Source organism: Pezoporus flaviventris, unplaced genomic scaffold (genome assembly GCF_033815535.1).
Source record: "Pezoporus flaviventris isolate CSIRO_AGI_PZ_B2104156 unplaced genomic scaffold, CSIRO_AGI_Pfla_v1 ptg000001l, whole genome shotgun sequence".
In the NCBI taxonomy this organism is placed as follows: domain Eukaryota; kingdom Metazoa; phylum Chordata; class Aves; order Psittaciformes; family Psittacidae; genus Pezoporus; species Pezoporus flaviventris.
In genome coordinates this window covers 32,701,660-32,722,893 of record NW_026892549.1, presented here as the reverse complement: position 1 = coordinate 32,722,893, position 21,234 = coordinate 32,701,660, and the positions used below count along the sequence as shown (strand labels likewise).

Genomic DNA, 21,234 nt, shown 5'->3' with positions numbered 1-21,234 from the left:
GAAGTGGCAGAATGAAAATTCTTTTAAAGCACAATGAAAGCAGATATAAAGTCTGCTGCCTAGCATTGAACAAGCTCAGTTCATCATCACAAAGCAAAGAAAAAAGAACAGTAGAAATTCTTTGAGAATAGTTTCAGATGCTTGGAACATCATCCATTTGATTTTTTAGACACATACTTACTTTCATAAACAATCCAAACTGAATAATACCCCCCCCAAAAAAAAACCAACCTACAGTAAATTAATGAGTTAATTCTATTGATTATCCCTCTAGAATAGTACTTAAATATTTTAGTTCTGTTGTTAAAGTGATCCTGCTTTATTCTAATGTCCTATGTTTTTCTTTTGCTCACCATGTGCATCCCATTATGCAGTATTTTGTCTAAGTGCATGCAATTTGGAAAGTCTGAACAGTTTTCCCAAAATTATAAGGTTTGTACCAAAAAATTAAATAAAGTGTTGTGTAAGCAACATGAAAGTTGTTACATAGTTCCTTTCTAAAATACAGATAAAACTTACTCTTTAAAGATGCCCATAAGGCCTTGTAGAGAAACGTTTTACGAAAAATACCTAGAAAATAACATCTTCACTGGAGAAATTTTCTTGAGCCCTTGCCAATCTGTTTTCATCTACTTCCGTCTAATGCAGAGACTCCTGCCTCCCCCTAGGCTAAGAATGGTTCCAGGGGTTCCTGACATTTAATCTTACAATACTCTACAGAATTGTGCATATATTTCTACAAACACAGATGCGAATAAAAAGTACAGACAGAACATTCTTCACTGGTATTTGAACAGAAGTTGTACATTGAAAGCAATATATTTTAAACATTTCCTCATATTCACCTATAATGTCCTGTCAGTCCATCCAAATTTCTTGTGTGAATGTCTGGTTTTATTATGCATTTAGATATGGATACCAAATCTGACAGATAAGTAATTGGCTGAAAGCAGTTCATACATTCCTAGCAGAGTGAAGCTTCTTAGATTTACATTCTTAATTTAATTTTCTTAAGTATTACAAATTATCAACTACCTCTTCACTCAGTTCCATCATCTGCTTAAATCAAAGCATTATATAAAATTTTTTGCTCTGCAAACTATTCCCACAGTTCTTTCTGCAAGAATGTTTTTTAAAATTGGTGTGAAAAGAGCATGTTTTATAAGTAGGAAAGCAGTTAACTAATGTAAATCTGTATGGCTTTATTATGTCTCTCTTTTAGCCTGGACTGGAAAGCAATGTAGTGCGAAAAGTGGGCATTGCATATGTATGGGTGTGAGCAACAGCTGCCAAAAAAACCCACAGAACATTCCAGCTCTCAAATTAGCTTAGAGGAGAATGGAGACTGCGCTAGATTATTTTTCAGATCTAGAATGAGGGGTACTGTCTTACCAACAGAGCAAAGAGAAAACTAATTTGTTTGTGGACTTGTGTTACACTTGAGGATCACATTCCACATTTTATTAATTTACACAACAATGCTAACTTACATTGGCTTGCATGTTTGTATACAGGGACAATTCGACCACCTCTGCCTTTTATTCCATTTACTTACTTTTTGCAATGTTTTTCATATGGATAGACTTCTGGTATACATCTGCTAATCCAAACAATACAGAAATTGCAGCACAGTATTGTATTTCTGTCTTTTTCTAAGACTATGTAAATAATGAGTTCCAATTCTTTTATTAATAAAATAACTGTGCTATAAAAAGACTGGACTATTGAAATACAGTTTACAAGTGTAAAGCTTTTTTTTCCTTAACATATAGTTTGTTGTGCAATCTACCTTTCTTCCTTTAAGTATTTACAGAACCTCAACCTTTTTGAGCTGATTTCCTTTTTGTTCAGTTTGGTGCCAAAGAGGACATAAAAGATTCCATATGAGACTACATCACTAAAACCAAAAGGAAAATATTAGGAACAAATATAATATTTTGAGGTTTCTTAGTTTGTTTTACCCCTAATACCAGGCAGACCGTTTACACAAATAATTTTTTGCCATAAAGTAACACACAATGAGTTAAATGTGTGCAATGTCGCCATCAATCATGTTCATTTGTGTTTGACTGACCAAATATTTATGGCATTTTAAATCACTTTCTAATCACACTATGAAGGAGGATTAAGAAACACACATTTCAAGCTTTCTTTAAAAAATAAAGAAGTTTCAGTACATTTTCCTGGCAACCCCCTAACTTATGGGAGACTCCACTAATAATGTTTGCCCAAGGTGCTTATAAAGGCCTGACAGCACTTAAATTCAGTACTATAAATGATAAGGGGTGGAAGTACTTTTAGGGAATGGATAACTTTCTTTTCAATAGCACCCTCTTTAACAATTCCAATCAATGTAGTTGCCCTCCTGAAATACACTGCTGATACATACCAACTGCTCAGTAATACTTTTCTTTCAAATACAGATTTTTAGAGTGAGACAGCTTGGAGGAAGAATATCCTTCCAGCTAAATAATGAAACAAGTCTTCTGTTGTTGCCAACTGAGTTGGTGTCTCATGAATAAATATATCTTAGTTCTCATACAATTATTTTGCTTTAAGTTTAAATATACACAGAGATCCTTGGAAATTATGATACACATTTTACTTGCCTGAACAATTCATTCTTAGTTAAGTGGAAGACATCTTTTTAACCTGTAGTAATAGAGTCTTGCAGTCTTTCAATGCACTATTTTATAGTATTTCATCTCCCACTGCCATCTGAAGATGACATCTGAAGTAACACAAGTCAAGGTATTTCTGCACACTGTTCTGTTTATATATAATCACAGGTACAAGAGCAAAACTGATATTGATAGCTTCCTTGAAATCAAATTCATTGCTATTTTTATGCTTACTCTGTGCGTATAGAAAGACTCAGATGTAATCTGAGTAGTTCCTTGCAAAGCTGAGCTTTCATCTTAAAACTGTTCATTGCTGAAATAGTACAATCTGTCACTGTCCTGAAATTATTATAAGAATATCTTATACAATAAGAAAATACAGGAGAGAAGGTGGGCAAGATGATGATATAAGTGGTTAGATGTATTTTCTAGAAAGATTCTACCTTTACATTTGCAGTTTCTGACCTGTGTAAACATTGTACCTGCAGATCTAGCCATAAATGTGTGCAGCTCTACTACAGTCCCTCTATAGACAGACATTTGTACACTTTATCACTTTCTGAATCTCTTCATTTTCTCACTGCAAGTTTAAAGAATTGAATTATGACTGGGGCTTATGAAGATACCCATATATTTGGATGTCCTTGAGAGAAAACTGATCCCTTCTGATTTTGGAAAGATGGAAATTGAACAAAAGTTTCATGCCTACTTCTGATGTCACGAGCAAGTTCACAGAATAGATTGCTTCAGTAACTCAGATACCTAAGTGTGACTGTTATAAATGTTTGAGACTCCTGACAGTCTTGGGTTACTATACTAAGCAAGAGTGAGGGAGACCAAACTGAAGAGCAAGAATGAAGTTCGTAAGACATATAGACTTCTTTTGGGGTATAAGCAGAAAGGATTAATGTCAAAGTGATTGTATGATAATGAGTCACTGACAGCTCCCAAGTTTGGCTTTAATGAGCAAAACAGTTGTTTTGGGGTTTGTTTTTTTTTTTAGGTTTGGGTGTTGTTTGTTTTTTTTTTTTCTAGAACATGAAGATGTAGGCATCGTGATTGCAGATAGTTACAATGAAATAATGGAAGTGCAGAGTTCAGGCTTGTTTCCATATTGAAAACTGACTTTTTTTTTTACTATAATAGGCTGAAATATTTTTGACACACAGGAGTCTGCAGTCTCCAAAGGATACCTTAATAAGAATTCCAGAACTTCCTAGGAAGTAAATAAAGACTCGGTGTCCTGCAATGACGTGCACTTCTATGAGAACAGTTTTGGCTTTCTCATTGGATGACATTAGGCTTGTTTTTTTTTTTCTTGCTTAATGCAAGAAAAGTCCATTTCCCTTTGGATGATGGACTTAAAGTGGACCATGGCCTACCTTATACTCCAGTGTTTCCCATCCCACTAACACTCACAGGATTGGAAACTGACCATCTTTATGTTTGGAATCAGTGCCCCAGAAAGGCCTGAGGAAGAAGGAATTACTGACTGCTGCAGTCAAAGCCTTGGGCCATTGAACTAGTACAGCTGCCATAGAGGTCTAGATTTAACTGGACTAAAATTTTGCCATATAAGTCCAAATACACAAAAAAGAGAAACATATACAGGAATGATGTTGTAGGAAGTTCAGGCTTCCAACACATGTTCCTTACTTACTCTCACAGTCAGAGGTCCACTAGCTACCTGACATGAAAGACCAAAATGATCAGTCCATTTTTCTGCATACTTTGTTGCTATATGGGACATATATAAATCATATTTTTGTTTTAGCAGCAGGGCTTTTCTCATAGATAAACATGTGGTTTGTCTAAAACGAAGCAAAACACAAAACACCAGATATATCTACCTAGAAATGGATGATGCTTTGAAAAGTCATATAAAGGCCAAACACTTGCTGAATAAAAATGAAAACATTAACTTGACAGAATCTGGCATAGTGCCCAATGTGCTGGAAAGAACTTTTGTATGGAAGCATGCACTGCATTTTTTTTGTCTTACAAATTCTCTTAATGTGTTCCTATCTGTTCCGTATTTGATTCACATTCTTTACTTGACTCTCTGACAAACTGAATTGCAGACAAATACATTCTAATGAAAGAAGACATTACCTTTATGAATGACCTCATAGAGAAGAGGTTGGCTAGCATAGTTGAAAGGCCTGGTGCCAGGCAGCTCTGGGCTATGAAACCAAGCTTAAGCTCAGCAAGACAGATTGCATCATCCCCTTCTTTCCAGTTCCAGCTTGGGATATTTAGCAGATGGGCCTGAAAAACAAGCAAACAAAATACCTCATAGGTGAAGAACCAGAAATACTTCCTCAAATACAGCACAGTGTTGAAGGACATATGCAGTGAATTATTTTCTTTGTTACTGTCTTGACTTTTTCTAATGAGGCAGAATTCTATGCAAAAACATGTTCCAATCTTACCTACTACAGACAAAATGTTGTATTTTTCAAGCCCTATTCTGGCTGTGACACTCTGCCAGGCCCATCCTCACACCTGAATGAACCACACAACGCTATGAAGTTTTTTTAGCTTTTCTATGTTCCTTTTACAGTACTTGGAGCTACTCTGACTGATAAGGCACATACACAGTACTCACGAATCTAATATAACTTAGATTACAACTCATGTGAAGCTGCAAAACCGTTATAGGACATTGCTGTTTAGTAAGGTACACATCATCCTCTGTCTTTTCTATTGCATTCCTGCCACACTGAAGGACAGCGCTTGACTTTATAAATATCCAGACCTTTTGCTGAGACTGCTGTTTACAAGGATAGAAAAAGAAAACAGCTGATCAAGATACACCTCCAGTATTGACACTGGTCAGTTAGATAGCTATTAATATTGTTCAGTTACTGGCATAACTCTATCAGATTCTCTTTTCCATCTACCTTGTACATTTTTATAGACATAAGGAAACACAGAGGCCTTCATACTTGCTTCCCTTCATAAATGAAGATCACAGTTTAGCACTTTGATAACAGCTATTCTTGAAGATGATTTCACTGGAAATACAAATGAAAAAATGCAGTGAAAGATCTTCCCTTCTGAACCTGTTTAAAGGAGAGAAACACCTTGCTTTTATTCTATAAAAAGACAGGCTCCTTCTATTCATGTACAGAAAGAGGACAGTGTAAGCAACACCGATTTCTCTTGTTCTAGACAAAGTTTACTGATATAAGGAATTCTTAGCATTCAAACCTTCTAAGTCAAACCAGGATCATTGTGTTTTTCACTGAATGAAGGGCTACCCAGTCAAGCTTTTTCTGCAACACTGGGCAATGGTTGATGCTTTTAGAAATAACTAAAGAAGCAGGTCACATATGAGTAGTCTGCCCTCTGAGTTATTCCTCCTAGCCTTGTTAACCAGCAGTTTATGGACTTTCTCACCTCAGGAGTGCATGAATTGACTTCACTGTGTTTAAAGACAACAGATTTATCATAAAAAATTTTGCCAAATTCCTTTTTGATTTAGATTTATAATTCTGATCTCAATAACATTTTTAGCAACAAATTCCACAACTTAATTATGTTTTATATGAAAAACCAAGTAATTGTATTTATTTTGTAGCTGCTACTTGGCAATTTCAGGTCTACATTGTCATGCTGCAAGAAACGAAAAAAAAAATTGCCATCGGTTATTATCTTAAAGGAGTTTTATTGTGTTTTTTTAAGTATCCACAAAAAATTACTTCAGATTACTTCTTTAGAGGCCACCAATTCATCTTGGGTAGCTCTAGTACAATAAGCTGAGCAAAACTTATAGAAGCTGAGATTCATCTGGAATCAACAGCAGCTATGGACAGTGTAGCTTTGAGAATTACAGCCTCGACAATTAATTAATGTCCAGATTTTTAAAAGGTTTTTACATTTATAAATAAAAGTGAATTAACTTGTAAGTGGATTACATAACAAGGCTTATTATGATGGGATTTTTTTGAAATACTGTGTATGAATGAATGCAATGTAGCAAAAAACTCTGGGGAGAGACACTTGGTCATCAGCTTACCTTATTGTGATACTGCAACATCTGAGTGATAATTCTTATCTTCGGATGATAATTCTTTATTGAAATTACTCTAAAAATAAAAGACGACACAATTAAAATAACTTTGTTTAGTAAGATATTTGGATAATGTATGCCAGTACATCTACTTTACTGGATTTTCAAGTCCAACAATTAAAACTGTACCCTCTTATTCATCTGGCTGTTAAGCATACTGATTGATGTCAGACTTATGCAATATTTACTCCTAGACAAATTCAATTAATAACCATTGGCTAATGCTAGAACATCAAACTTCAGGATTTATTCAGTTGAATGTTTGCTCTTATGAAATTTGCAGAAGACAAGACTTGTTTTAGCAATTCGTTTATTTATAGTTAGACATTCATCATCATCAAAGAACTTAAATAATAATTTTGTTTGTCATAAATTCACATGCAAATTATATGATTTTTTTACGGGCTATTCCAAAGTTCAATATTGAAACTGATATTTGAACACTGAATTTATAGAATATGGGGCTACTTTCATAATGTGCAGCTTGCCTGCTTGCATTCGTCATTATTTAATGAAACTAAGATGTACTCAACTGTGTACCTATTAAAAGCAGCTGTAAAGAAAAATAAGAAACTAGTGAATTGATAATGTGTTATGAAGAAAGGAATATGCATTTTTAAAATTAAAAAAATAACAAAAATTAAAGACTGAAATGGGTAAAAATCAGTTCTGTATACAGAAACTAAAGTTATACAAAGAAGATAAAACCAATCAAAACAAAAAATAATCTTAATTATTACGGAATCATCAGTCTCATAAGACGTGGAATGCCATGACTGTTTACACTAGTGTTTTGTAGGAATTATCTTGCAAACTGCTCGTCTGGTTCATGCTTCAATGTATATAAAAGCTAGAGCATAAAACAGATGAGAAAAGTTGTATGCATGCTTTTAATTGATATTATCTTTTGGAAGAGAAAAGAGTCTTCCTTCTAATTATTCATTTCTTGCTGAATTAGTTAATTAAACATTCAATTTTGTTTAATTAATTTAAATGTGAGAAAACACAAGAGAATTCCACTCTCAAAATTACACTTTTGCATTTTATGATATTAAATAAATTATATCTATTAAGAATGCACTAATCTGCAACCAGAGTATCTTTAATGCATTTATACAATTAATGTCAAAATAAAGTTTCTTGCATTGCAATTCAATGTCATATTTGGAAAATTAAATTAGGCATATTTAAGGCCTATATCTTCCACAGACAGCCACATCTCCTGTGCACTGTGAACTTTTTCCAGAGGAGCAATTTTATTTTTGTTTTTCTGATTTCTCCCTTTCTTTCAATTCACAGCATGCAAACATCTAACAGGCCAATAAAATTGGTTTATAATACTGGCCACTTCTGTGTTAGAGATTTTTTAACAGTTAATTGACATTTTAATTCTAAAAAGGAGAAACTGGTACCATTAAAGCTAAGGGTTTAACACAAGAAACGGAATGGCTTACGTATGCTGTAACTCTAACTGCTGTCTATTGACAGACTCTTTAATTTCCTTCCTTCAAAGAACATAAGGAGGAAAGCAGGACAGGATCTGGTGGCTCCAAATGTGTAAGTGCCTTGTCAATCAAAATAAGAATACTTGATCATCAGCCTCAAAAAGGAGGCTGAAGCTAGATTACCACTGTATATTTGCCACCATGAAGCGTACACCTGTTCCCCAAGCTGCACTATTGCTTGTAAGAGCAGATATATCACAATGACATATGAATTGATTAAGGGTCATTCTGTCCCATTATTAACAGCAGCCCAGGCAGCACATGGCATATTTGTGCAAGAACATGAACACATTCCTGTTCTCCTCATTTCTACAGGGAGTGCATTCAGCTGTGAATACTCAAACCCTAGATCTTGCAAAATGACTAACAGTACCAAGTCAGCTAATCAGTTAAGAACCAAAAACCTATTAAAAACTAATGAGTTTACCTCATAATATTGGAGGCATCTTCAGCATCTGGGTCAGCGCAGTATTTATTGGCAAGGATTAGGCACGCATCTGCTGACTCTATCTGAGGCACCAAAGAAAAGACACATATAAATAGCAACATCTCTTTCTAGCTCTTCCTTCACCATAAAGAACTATGGAATTCAACACTGCCATCATAATTGTGAATGTTAGTTCTTAATACTGCTGATTAAAAATGTTACAATGTGAGTTAATGTGAGTGATTATAACAGCTCTCATATACACATCATAATTTCTTGAAACTCGTTTATGATGTTCAGAGCAGGTCAATAGTTCAGTTGTTAACGGACATATCTTTTGTAACCAGATACTGAAATTTAGACCCCTAAATCCATAGGAAGTTCCTGTTACATCAGTACAGTGCTCCCACAAGTCCTGCAGCTCTGGGAATTTCAGTATCTTCCCATTAAAGACAGGAAGAGGTGACTGAACTGACGATTTAGAATCTGAGCACCAGTTTTAGAAAGCGTGAGGAAGAGAACAAATCTGTTCACAGGACCTCTATGTCCTCACAAACCTTAGCTCTATTTAACACAAAGCAGATGACAAAACTATTTTTCAGTGTATACAACTAAATACCAACACAAAAAAGGGTGGAATACAGAACACAAAATACCAACACACACGTTGGTAATTATGGTAAAACACTAACTATGACATTTATGGTTATAATTCAAACATTTTGTTCTGATGAAATGAAACAGTGTGTGTTGGATTACAAAAGGTTAAGCAATTTGTGCAGCCAAAACAGACAAAAGACATGATTTGTACTTCAGAAAGTGTTAACATTGGACTAAAATATGCCTGGCTTAAGTAACCAGTTTACATTCTGGGGGGACTGGGGTTGGGGGGGGGGGGAGGCGAAGGGGAGTAAACCTTAAAAGTAAATGCTGTATCTGAGAGTTTACTATCTTTTTTTTTTTTAAGTTTCATGCTTTTCTTTAAGAGTACAAAATAATTTACCATAGAGAATTACAGAGAACAAAACTATCTCATTTAGCTACCAAAAATTTTAAATTGTTTTTGTTGGGGGTTTGGGAATTTTTTTTGCTTTGCTTTGGTTGGGTTTTGGTGGTTTTTTTTGTTGGTTTTGTTTTGTTTTTTTTTTTTCCTCCCAGACAATAGAAAAAGGGGTTTTCTATTTATTTTCTAATCATTCTGATGAAGACAAAAAATTTTAATCTCTATTATATCAAATATTAATGTAATAGATTCTTGAACTAAACCCAATTAAAAATTCGTAAGAATTCAATGAAATGGCAGACAATGTACAGTGATACTGTAGCTTTAAAGATCTTAGGATATAGGGAAAACAAAATTCATAAGGATACACGTTATATTTTATTAAGTAAGCTAATAGAAATGGAAAGAGTCTTGTGGTGTTACATTAAGAAGAAGTTTACTGGAGTTTTTTTTTCCAAATAATGCAATGAGTACTTCTTGAAAAGTCAATTAGCAGGAGAACAGAACAACAGAGCTGTTACCTTCACTCTTGCCAGGTCATGGGGATTAAGGACTGAACCCTGATAAAATTCCACCTGAGTGAAGTGTCGTTTAAAAAGAGCTTCCAGCTCAAGGTTAGGGGAGATACTGCATTGGGAAGATGAAAAAACAAAAGAGCAAGTGAGAAGTCAGTTTCCATATTTCCTTATATATAAATTTCCTTAATTTATAAATCAACCTCTTAATTTATTTTAGGTATTGAGACTTCTGCTGATGCTTCTCCTGTGGTTTGAAACAGCGTGCAGTACCCAAAAGACACACAATAACTGCTTTTACTTCCTTATTTCTGTCTACAGCGCTTCTGGCCCACTTCATTGTGCTACTCTGCATGTTCATCGTGTGTCAGTTTCTCACAGACATGGATTCAGAAGAACTGGTTCAAACACTGGAAAACATCCCCACGCAACACTCACTCTCCACAGAAATTCTCTAATAAGACACTCATCCTCTGTATGTCCCCACCATTCTCAAAACAGCTAATTACATCAAGAGAGCTCAGTGGAAAATCACTGAAAGTTGGAAAATGAACAGTATAGGGATCCTGTGAGCTACATGAGCTACAATCAAAACAAACATAATTATGCTATGACTTTCTGTCTCATTGCATTTTGCCATGATCAAAAAGATTTTAATAGATCATGATGTATTACCCAGTGCGGCACCATTCACGTAAATACCTCTTCTTATGCCACACATTAAATCAGAAGGAATTTGTTACATACATAGTAAGTGCATGAGATCTTTATCATGCCAGATGCTAAATTTAGTAAGAAAATAAAACAAATAAATAAAGCAAATATTTGTCTGTGAAGGCACAGAAGAAAGCGGGCACTAACAAGCTGCCAGGTGCTAGTCTTCATGTTAATACGCAGTTTCCTGATTCCTACTGCCATGCATTTTCACTGCGTAAATCTGGATCTCTGCTTTCCTCTCAGTCAGTTCTTGTTATTACTTTGAGAGGGGAAAGAAGCAAACAACGTTGTTACTTGAGGATATCTCTAGTTCAACTTGAAAGAACTAGGTAAAAAAATTGTGCAAGTGCTGCTGATTCTTAAGTTTTTCAGCTTCCTTTGTTGAATCACCCAAAAATGATTCTTGAACTTTCTAATAATTTTCTTTGACAAGAAGTGGAGAACTTGCTGCCTAATGCAAAAATATTACTCATTTATAGCTTTCAACACTTCCAACCAGATGCTATTCCAGAGTAGAAAAGACCTTTCATACTGTCTAACACATGGCTATTTCTAGAAGCTTCTCCCATAGGCACACCTATTTGATATTGTATTTCATGTAATGCAGAGCATACAAAAAAACAGCAATCACCTTACAAAACCTTTCCAAATCCCACATCAGAAAAATGCAAAAGACCATGTGTGTGTAGCTATGCATATAGGGGTAAAAGAGCAATACCAATTATCAGCATGAAAACAATTACTACCATCGCTGTATCTGTAATGTTACTTACATTAAAACTAAACATGCACCTACATTTTTCATTCTGCTATATGAATTAAGCATTTTTTTCCTAGGGAAATCAAAGGTGAGAACATGTTTTCAGATAGCAAAAGTTCACAGGACATACAGTATTTTTTACTAATCTTATAGATTTTAACAATTTTGGTAGTTTCACTAGAAATATTTCCCACTAAAGAAATTCCCACATATATTTATTAGTATTTCCCTATTTTTTATTTCATAATATCATTCCCACTTCAAGTACATGTTTAGATATCTACCTCACAATTGACATGACTGAGTCTGAAGCCTGCTTGAAACACCTATATTTAGCAATGGGTTATTGAAAAAAAAAAAAGGCAGAAAACAACACTTTGTCAAAATACACTAATAACAAAAATAACTGCAAACATTTTTATGGTAAGTTGGAGCTTGAAAGATCCTCTCTCTCAAAAAAAAAAAAAAAAAAGATCTGCTTTAATTTACTGAGATTTAGAAACAGATGATAAGAGTAATCTCGAAAGTTTACTCACTTATGCAGAAAGACGATTTCTACGTTGACATCATCCCTATCCTTGTGCAGGAAGTCCTTCAGGAAGTTGGACACGCTTTCAAGTGTTATGTGACCACAGACAACTATGTGCCTGTTGCAGAAAAATCAGAGTTAATCTTGCAAAGAAGGTAAAACAAGCAAGAAAGCAGAGAAGGCAATTATAATTTATGTGCCAAACCAGAGTATTAGTCTCTTCTTGACATTTCTCTAGATCCTATTCCAGAAGTCAGAGGAGGGGAACATCAGTTCCAGAAAAATCATTTTGGCATTGCAAATACACATACACTCTCATCTGCAAAGACTACTATTAAACCATTTGCCCAGCTGTATTATACATTTAACAGTAAGTGGCATCATTTATATATATGTTTATACATTGTATTAACCGGTCTCTTTCAAAATCATAGTCTTCTATTTTACACATCTTTCTCCACATCTTCACCTGCCCTCATGAGTTTTGCTGTTTAAATTTTTGGTTTATGACATAATGAGAGAGCAAATCTCCCTAAAATGATTTGATATTTTGCCATGGTTGAAAGCAGACATTTATGCCAAGGAAGGCAGTACAAGGCTTGCTATTATAGGCCATAAGCAACAAAAAAGAAATATTTTTCTTACCATAACTTCTACAAGGTGAGTACTTCACTATAAGAAAAAAATATTTATTGCATCACTGCAACAAATTGCTTAGAAAATCAAAGTTTTGAGAGGCTGAGATGTCACAAAGGTTTCTACTGATTCGCTTTTCTACTACTAGGTGTATCTGACCCTACAAGGTAGAAGCACAGTATATACCTACATACACATTCTTAAATTCTATATCAACATAAAAAGGACATGGAACTGTTGGAACAAGTCCAGAGGAGGGTCACAAGGATGATCAGGGGACTGGAGCACCTCCCGTATGAAGACAGGCTGAGAAATTTGGGGCCGTTCAGCCTGGAGAAAAGAAGGCTGCGTGGAGACCTCATAGCAGCCTTCCAGTATCTGAAGGGGGCCTATAGGGATGCTGGGGAGGGACTCTTCATTAGGGACTGTAGTGACAGGACAAGGGGTAACGGGTTAAAACTTAAATAGGTGAAGTTTAGATTGGATATAAGGAAGAAGTTCTTTACCGTGAGGGTGGTGAGGTACTGGAATGGGGTGCCCAAGGAAATTGTGAATTCTCCATCCCTGGTGGTGTTCAAGGCCAGGTTGAACAGAGCCTTGGGTGAGATGGTTTAGTGTGAGGTGTCTGTGCCCACGGCAGGGGGGGTTGGAACTAGATGATCTTAAGGTCCTTTCTAACCCTAACTATTTTATGATTCTGTGATCTTAAATTTGGAGAGGCTGAAGATAAGGCTTAAAAAATTGCACTCTTCTTAAGGGATTCTTGCACCTTTATTATTGTAAAGCAAAGTCCAAAAACCTGCAGTTAGAGTATCTTACACTGCGTCACAATTTCCTTCACAGAATAAACTCAACCCCAGCTTCCATTAATTTCATGTGTTTAAGGAGGATGGTGATTTTGACATGCCTGTTGCTAACAATTCCAATAACCACACTGCTCACAGAAGTTGGGAAAAGGGACAAAGTGGTATAGATACAATTCCTAAGAACTAATAAAAAGTCAACTTCATTAGTCATACAAATTACTTCATATACAGTCATTTAAAGTACAAAAATGCTACAAACACACCGTTTCAGAATTTCACAAAATTATTTCAAACTTGAACAGCCAAGTGCAAAAGAAAGTAATTCCAAGGGCAAAAGCAGAGCATTCATGTCTCACTTTGTAATTTTTCTGTAGAACACTTGGTAACACAGAAAACGCATTGGGTGAAAACAATAGTGCAGCAATAATTACTTATGTAATGGGCTATAATAGGGGACTGTTCTTGCTTGATAATTTGATCCTTGATGAAATGTGTGTGAACAGTGCATAGAATTCATTGAAGAAGGGATAATTATGCAGAATAAAGAATAAATCAGTGATATGCATCATGCAGTGTAAAACATCACCATCGCAAACTGTTACTTTTGCAGTGGTTCAGATGATGACTAGAAAAGCAAAACACAATAAACTATTATACCAGTCCAGCACATGTTATGAAATTAGTCTATTATTATCACTTCTATAAGTACTGTAACCCAGGGTTTTAAAACTTTATTTACTAATATGATAAACTCAAACACTCCTTTTGCATGAGTTCTTAGCCACATCATCAGGACTTAAATGAAATTTCAGATACAGCAGCAGTCAAAAACTTTAATGGTTTCATTCTTTTTAACAGGCAAGGAATATATGGTTATATGAGACTGATCATGCTGGTTTTTATTTAACATGGGACTTAATACTATGAACTTTTATTGCTAAACTGGCTAGCCAGTGAGTCTGCTTTGGCTTCAGTAAGATTTTTCTCAATTTTAACCAACGTTTTTGGTAAAGTGTACAGAGGATTGAATCCCTGGACTGCAAACATGTTTTCTAAAATGACTGATTTTAAACTATGGGTATTATTTTAAAATGTTTCCATCTAAGAAATCAAACTTTCCATTTGTGTAGTTGATGCATTATTTTTAATAACAGAAATAATTTGCTCTTGTAGGCAATTCCTTTGTACAGAACCTGTGCTGTCAGCTTTAGTGGGGTTTCTTCCTGAATGCTCTTGTACTACACTTCATACTTTGTGCAGAAAATGTACTTTCCAGGGATACTTCATTTCACATGGGTTCTTTTCTGTTATGAATTAGAGTTCACATTTTAAAAATATGGGTAAGCTGAAGAGAAAAACTACAAGCCAGACAGGTGTGCAACCCAAATTACTCTATTGCAGAAGAAATTTTCACAGGATCATAAGATAATTCTTGTTGGAAAAAACCTCCAGAAGCTATTTATTCCAAAAGCCCCCACTAAAATAAGCTGCATTTGGTACAACTATTCAATCCTGTTATGATTCTTATTCAGTAGTGTTTCACAGCAATCTGCTCTAGTGAAAATAAAACACTTGGCTGTCAAATACTTGTGCAAAGCGTTCGACACTGTCCCGCATGACATCCCTGTCTCTAAATTGGAGAGACATCAATTTGATGGATGGACCACTCGGTGGATAAAGAACTGGCTGGATGGCCGCACACAAAGAGTTGTGGTCAATGGCTCAATGTCCGGCTGGAGACCAGTAACGAGTGGTGTCCCTCAGGGACCGGTGTTGGGACCGGTTTTCTTTAACATCTTTGTCACTGACATGGACAGTGGGATTGAGCGCGCCCTCAGCAGGTTTGCTGATGACACCAAGCTGTGTGGTTTGGTTGATACACTGGAAGGAATTAATGCCATCCAGAGGGACCTTGACATGCTTGTGAGGTGGGCTGATGCCAGCCACATGAAGTTTGACCATGCCAAGTGCAAGGTCCTACACCTGGGTCGGAGCAATCCCAGGCACAGCTACAGGTTGGGCAAAGAAGAGATTCAGAGCAGCCCTGAGGAGAAGGACTTGGGGGTGTTGGTTGATGAGAAAATGAACATGAGCTGGCAGCGTGCACTTGCAGCCCAGAAAGCCAACTGTATCCTGGGCTGCATCAAAAGGAGCGTGACCAGCAAGTCAAAGGAGGTGATCCTGCCCCTCTACTATGCTCTTGTGAGACCTCACCTGGAGTATTGTGTGCAGTTCTGGTGTCCTCAACATAAAAAGGACATGGAACTGTTGGAACAAGTCCAGAGAAGGGCCACGAGGGAGAAGGTCCAGAGAAGGGTCTACAAGGAAAGTACTTCACTATAAGAAAAAAATATTTATTGCATCACTGCAACAAATTGCTTAGAAAATCAAAGTTTTGAGAGGCTGAGATGTCACAAAGGTTTCTACTGATTCGCTTTTCTACTACTAGGTGTATCTGACCCTACAAGGTAGAAGCACAATATATACCTACATACACATTCTTAAATTCTATATCAACATAAAAAGGACATGGAACTGTTGGAGCAAGTCCAGAGGAGGGCCACGAGGATGATCAGGGGACTGGAGCACCTCCCGTATGAAGACAGGCTGAGAAATTTGGGGTTGTTCAGCCTGGAGAAGAGAAGGCTGCATGGAGACCTCATAGCAGCCTTCCAGTATCTGAAGGGGGCCTATAGGGATGCTGGGGAGGGACTCTTCATTAGGGACTGTAGTGACAGGACAAGGGGTAATGGATTAAAACTTAAACAGGGGAAGTTCAGGTTAGATATAAGGAAGAAGTTCTTTACCGTGAGGGTGGTGAGGTACTGGAATGGGGTGCCCAAGGAAATTGTGAATGCTCCATCCCTGGCAGTGTTCAAGGCCAAATTGGATGAAGCCTTGGGTGAGATGGTTTAGTGTGAGGTGTCCGTGCCCATGGCAGGAGGGTTGGAACTAGATGATCTTAAGGTCCTTTCCAACCCTATCTTTTCTATGATTCTATGATTCTAAATACTCTTTGGCATTTCATCACCAGAACTTATTCTTTTAGAAGTGTCAGAAGGCGTCTGCACCATGGTTTCATTTTAGTGCTCTGATTTGGGGCTGTACATGTTCTATTCTTCTCTTTGCTGTTCTTATAAAAGCGTCCTGAGCAGTGAATGCAACAAAACCTCTTGGTTTTCAAAGAACATTTTCTGATCAGATACTTACATTAATTTTGGGTTGAAAACTCCCACCAAAAAAGGAAATATTCTCCATTTAATATAAATTATACTTTTGCTTAGAAGTAGAAGAAATTGAAAACAGATTTCCTACTTGCCCAGAGAGAGTTATTAGTTACATTATTTAAGAAAACTTGGAGAGCTTATACTGTTCCAATCTGTCCTGTATATGATTTGAAGATTTATTACTTCCTCTGTTTGTTCCAATAACCATCCCTCCACCGTGTACCACTCATCTTTTTTCCATGCACCAAAACTTTAAATAAAGCCAACATACTGGATATCTTTTGCTAGATATTTTCTAGAGTTGGTTTGTAAGAAAATATTCTATTAATAATTTTGGGTCAACAGTAATGTTTAACCCCTGCATTAAGCTTTTGTTTATGAAAAACCTCGAAAGCAGCACAATATTCAGCTAAATTATTATTATTTACTTTTTTTTTTCTTTAAAAAAAAAAAATTAAGAAGTTCCCTTACAATACTGAAAATCACAATCCAGGAATTTTGATATTATTGTTGATAGGTATTCAGGAGGACTAAGTTTTCTGTTAAGTAATACTTGTCATTGGTAACATGTATAAGCAGTGAAACTGGTTCAATATACTAATGAGAATCCATCTTATGTGTCTGTGATACTGCAAAAAGAATCTTTACAGAGAATAAAAAGCTTATCAGGAGCCATATGCTTTCAATCAATAAAGCCAGACTAATCCATTCTCTCCCATGCATACTTATCATTCTCAAAATTAATTACAGTGACCAAGTATGAAAAATTATTACAGCTCTACAAAGTTAATTTCAATTGTGATTCTATGCAGTTGAATTTTTCAACAGTACATTTTTTTCACTTACGTACTGACATAATGATACATTTGCTAAAAACACACTAGCTTCTTATAAACAAAAATGGTGATAAAAGGTCTAAAGCTACCACAGATACAAGCAACTTCAGGAAGAAAAAAATGAAATAAGCAAAACCTTAAACATCTAGAATTCCGACATGAAGTAATTGAGAACATACACTTAATCCATGCAAATAGCACTGTAAATGAAAACAGATCCACTGTGAATAGGATTTTTCAAAAAACGATCTTTGCATGGTTCTTCCTTCAGAGGACACAATACGAAAGGCAAATCTTTCGCCTGTTTATTTTGAAAGAAGTTACACCCATTTTAGTGGAACAAGTATAAAGAACTTGAAAAAACTCATTCTAACTAGTCTGTCATAATAAATCAAAGATAATAAATACAAATTCTCTTCAGCATTCAGTTGAATACATGGTGTTCACTTGTCAAGTAACTAAATGATGTGTCGTGCATATTGATCTAGATGTCTCCATAAAACTATAATATTTATATCAAATACATATGCTCAGATCTCTTTATGGTCTTCCTGCTTAGTGTTCTGATCGTGCCTTCATCTATCAACCATATAAATTCTTTCTTTGCATACCAGTAGCAGGCTGCTGTGGTTGAAGTAAACAGGTTCTTGTAAAGTTTATCTGGTTTTCCTCAACAAAGAAAGGATCTCAGTCACTTTTTCTTATGAAGAAAAGTCAATAAACATCAACAAAGACTGTGCATATGGTCTTCTTGTTTATCTGTTAGTGGTATGCATTTTTTAAATATACCAGTTTACAGTTTCTAGTTGTTCATGCTTTTCACGACTTACCTAACATTACTTAATGCTCAATTAATTCAGTTCATTTAAGTGAAAACGTTATGCATGTGCTTCTGTCTCTCAATCGCTTAAACAGACGCCTTATTTCAATATAAACTCTTCTCTAAGATTAATGCAGATAGAGTAATTGGTGCTATACAGTCATGATTTCACATTTTTCTCTTTTTTCACAGAAGACCTGAACCAAATGATTGTCCTCTAAAGACCATTTATTTAGCCAATGTGTATAGTGATCCAGAACAGTAAGTTCTAATATTTTAATCATTCAAAAAACTTGCCTATGTATTGCATATACAACAAAATCAAAGACCAAGAACATCCCATCTAGAATGGTCACTTCTGGACAAAAAAAAAAGACAAGACACACCCAGTTGGTTTTCAAGAAATAACTCTAGAAAGTATTAAATTAAAAAGTATTACTCCCAAAGTTACCTTTTTGCATTAGCCATTCATATCTGTGAAGACAGAGCATAAAATAATCTAAATCAAGGCATGATATTTTTTAAGAAATCAACTGTAAGCTATTTTCTCACTCTGATTTTCAAATCAGGCTCTAGAAAGATAACTTAAAGGAGACAAGTCAAATAAATTCAAGCGAATTGTAAATTGTCTGTCAAGTGTGTAATGTCCCAGTAATTTTATTTTAACATTTTTCTCTTTGAGTTTTTTCATTATTCACTTTACTCCTGAACGATTAAGGATTTCAAGTTTTGAAGTTACGGAGAAGTCAAAAGCGCTGACTTTTAAATATGTATTAATATTAAACATATAAAAGAATATGACTACACTGTGACTGGAGATGTGATTGCAGTATATGAGAACATGTCTGAGGTACTTTTAATTTCTGTAAATTGGACCTGACAGCACTATCTGTTCTTTCTAAGTTTCCACACTCTTTAGAATCTCTCTTATATTGTGAGTAAAGAAAAGGAATTAGTTAATACCAGAAAACACTCAAGAGCTACAAAATCCAGGTATATGAGGCCCTTAGTGACATGGCTTAGTGGTGGACTTGGCAGTCCTGGGGGAATAGTTGGACCTGATGATCTTAAAGGTCTTTTTCAACCTAGTTGATTCTATGATTCAGTAAATGGGAAATCATTAATACTAGGCATTTTAAAGTCACCTCAATGCAGATATTAATTTGTGGCCAACAGAATTATGTAAAAAAAGAATAAAGGAGGAATCATTTAAAATTCTCTTAAACATTAAATTGACATATAAAAAACATACAGTCACATACAAGACCCTAATTAGTGAATAATTGCAGCTATGAAACTATCAAGCGCACCTATATAAATCCAGGTTTTAGTCTTTCTCGGTGAATACTGGTGGCATGTCACTGGCAACCTTTAAATGTTAGAAATTGTTTCTGAAGTGAATAGAAGCAGTACAGAGGAACTCACCTGCACAGGTCCTCAAACAGTTTATGCCCATCTGTGGGAGGTTTCTACTACAGAACAAGCTGACAGAGTGCATTTCACATACTTGAATTCTGAATAAATAGCACACTCCTTTGTTTCAACTGCATATTAAAGCTTTCATCTGTTTGCAATAGCATGCTATAAGTGATTCACTGTGAGCTGTTCTGTTTATTTCAACTTCCTTGCTCATTTAAAGCTGAATGATTTTATCTTAAATTTTTATAATCTAAGGAATTGTGCAATACTTGTCTATGAAGCAAGTTAAGAAATAAAAGCATTCTTTGCTTAATGCATACCTCTGAAACTGCAATAATAACAAGAAAGCACAGTGATTTGTTTCTGCCAGGGTTTGTATTATTTAAGAGGCTTCTACCATAGCTTAAAGGATTAATATTCATTCTTTCATTCAGCCTTGAATTCAGTGATACTATCTAGAGTAGTTCTACTTTCACAAAATACCAGAACATTTACACATAACACAGCTATATCACCATTTGAAATAAGTGAATCATTTAGTGTAAGTAAAGAGTAAAACCTATTAAATGCTATGACATGCACATGCATTCCATACTAGAAAGCTTACAGTAAAATGCAGCAGTAAACCACAGCTCCAGCATTAGGATCTCACTTGCAAACAGACCTTAATCTACTGTTCTGACCCCTCCAAACCCTGGGCTTCCTTCCTGTAATATTTTGTGCAGCAGATATCAAACACAAGACATTCTGTTATTACTTTAGAAATAAATTGAAAATATTTTTCCTTAAATAAATTGCTCTCTATATTCCCACTATTACTCATTTTCAAATTGTCTTACGCATTTTTTAAATGCTCAATGAGTCAAAAAAAAAAAAAAAAAAAATTCAGCAATTCAGGATTTAGCAAAGGCTTTAAGATTTTTGAGCATTTTATTCATGACCTGAGCCAGGGCATTTCTTTCCATAGAAATCACTCTAAAATGTCATGACTAATTTTCTGCAACAGAACCTGAGTATAAACTAAAAGTCTTAATTCACTAAAACTTGCTGATCAATTCACCCCTTCTGCCAACTCACATTGCACTTCCCGGAATGTCTATACATAAAGTCATGGCCTGTGCATTTTGCATATTTATAAACTAGATTTAGACTTTCTTGGGTAAAAAAATGGAAAGCAACAACTGCTATTTCAATGCCAAACCCAAAAGCTTGTTTAAAGTTTAGCCAGAGATAAGGAAAAGTTGAAAATTTTGCAATTTTAACTAGAAATTTAAAATTAGTGCTGTTATTGTAGGAATATGATTTGAGACCTGGAATACAATTATTTATTTATATTTT

General features: G+C 35.3%; 1 protein-coding gene across 47 annotated transcripts in view; it reads right to left on the bottom strand.

Moving 5' to 3' along the window:
• KCNMA1 (potassium calcium-activated channel subfamily M alpha 1) overlaps positions 1-21,234 on the bottom strand; it is a 491,027-nt gene that overhangs the window by 139,489 nt on the left and 330,304 nt on the right. For all 47 annotated transcript variants that reach the window (XM_061450666.1, XM_061450643.1, XM_061450649.1 and 44 more), the window contains 5 exons: positions 12,160-12,270; positions 10,153-10,258; positions 8,629-8,711; positions 6,643-6,712; positions 4,734-4,889 (listed from right to left, as the gene is read on the bottom strand). In XM_061450666.1, coding sequence (XP_061306650.1) covers positions 4,734-4,889; positions 6,643-6,712; positions 8,629-8,711; positions 10,153-10,258; positions 12,160-12,270 — 526 coding nt within the window. The remainder of the gene's footprint in view (positions 1-4,733; positions 4,890-6,642; positions 6,713-8,628; positions 8,712-10,152; positions 10,259-12,159; positions 12,271-21,234) is intronic.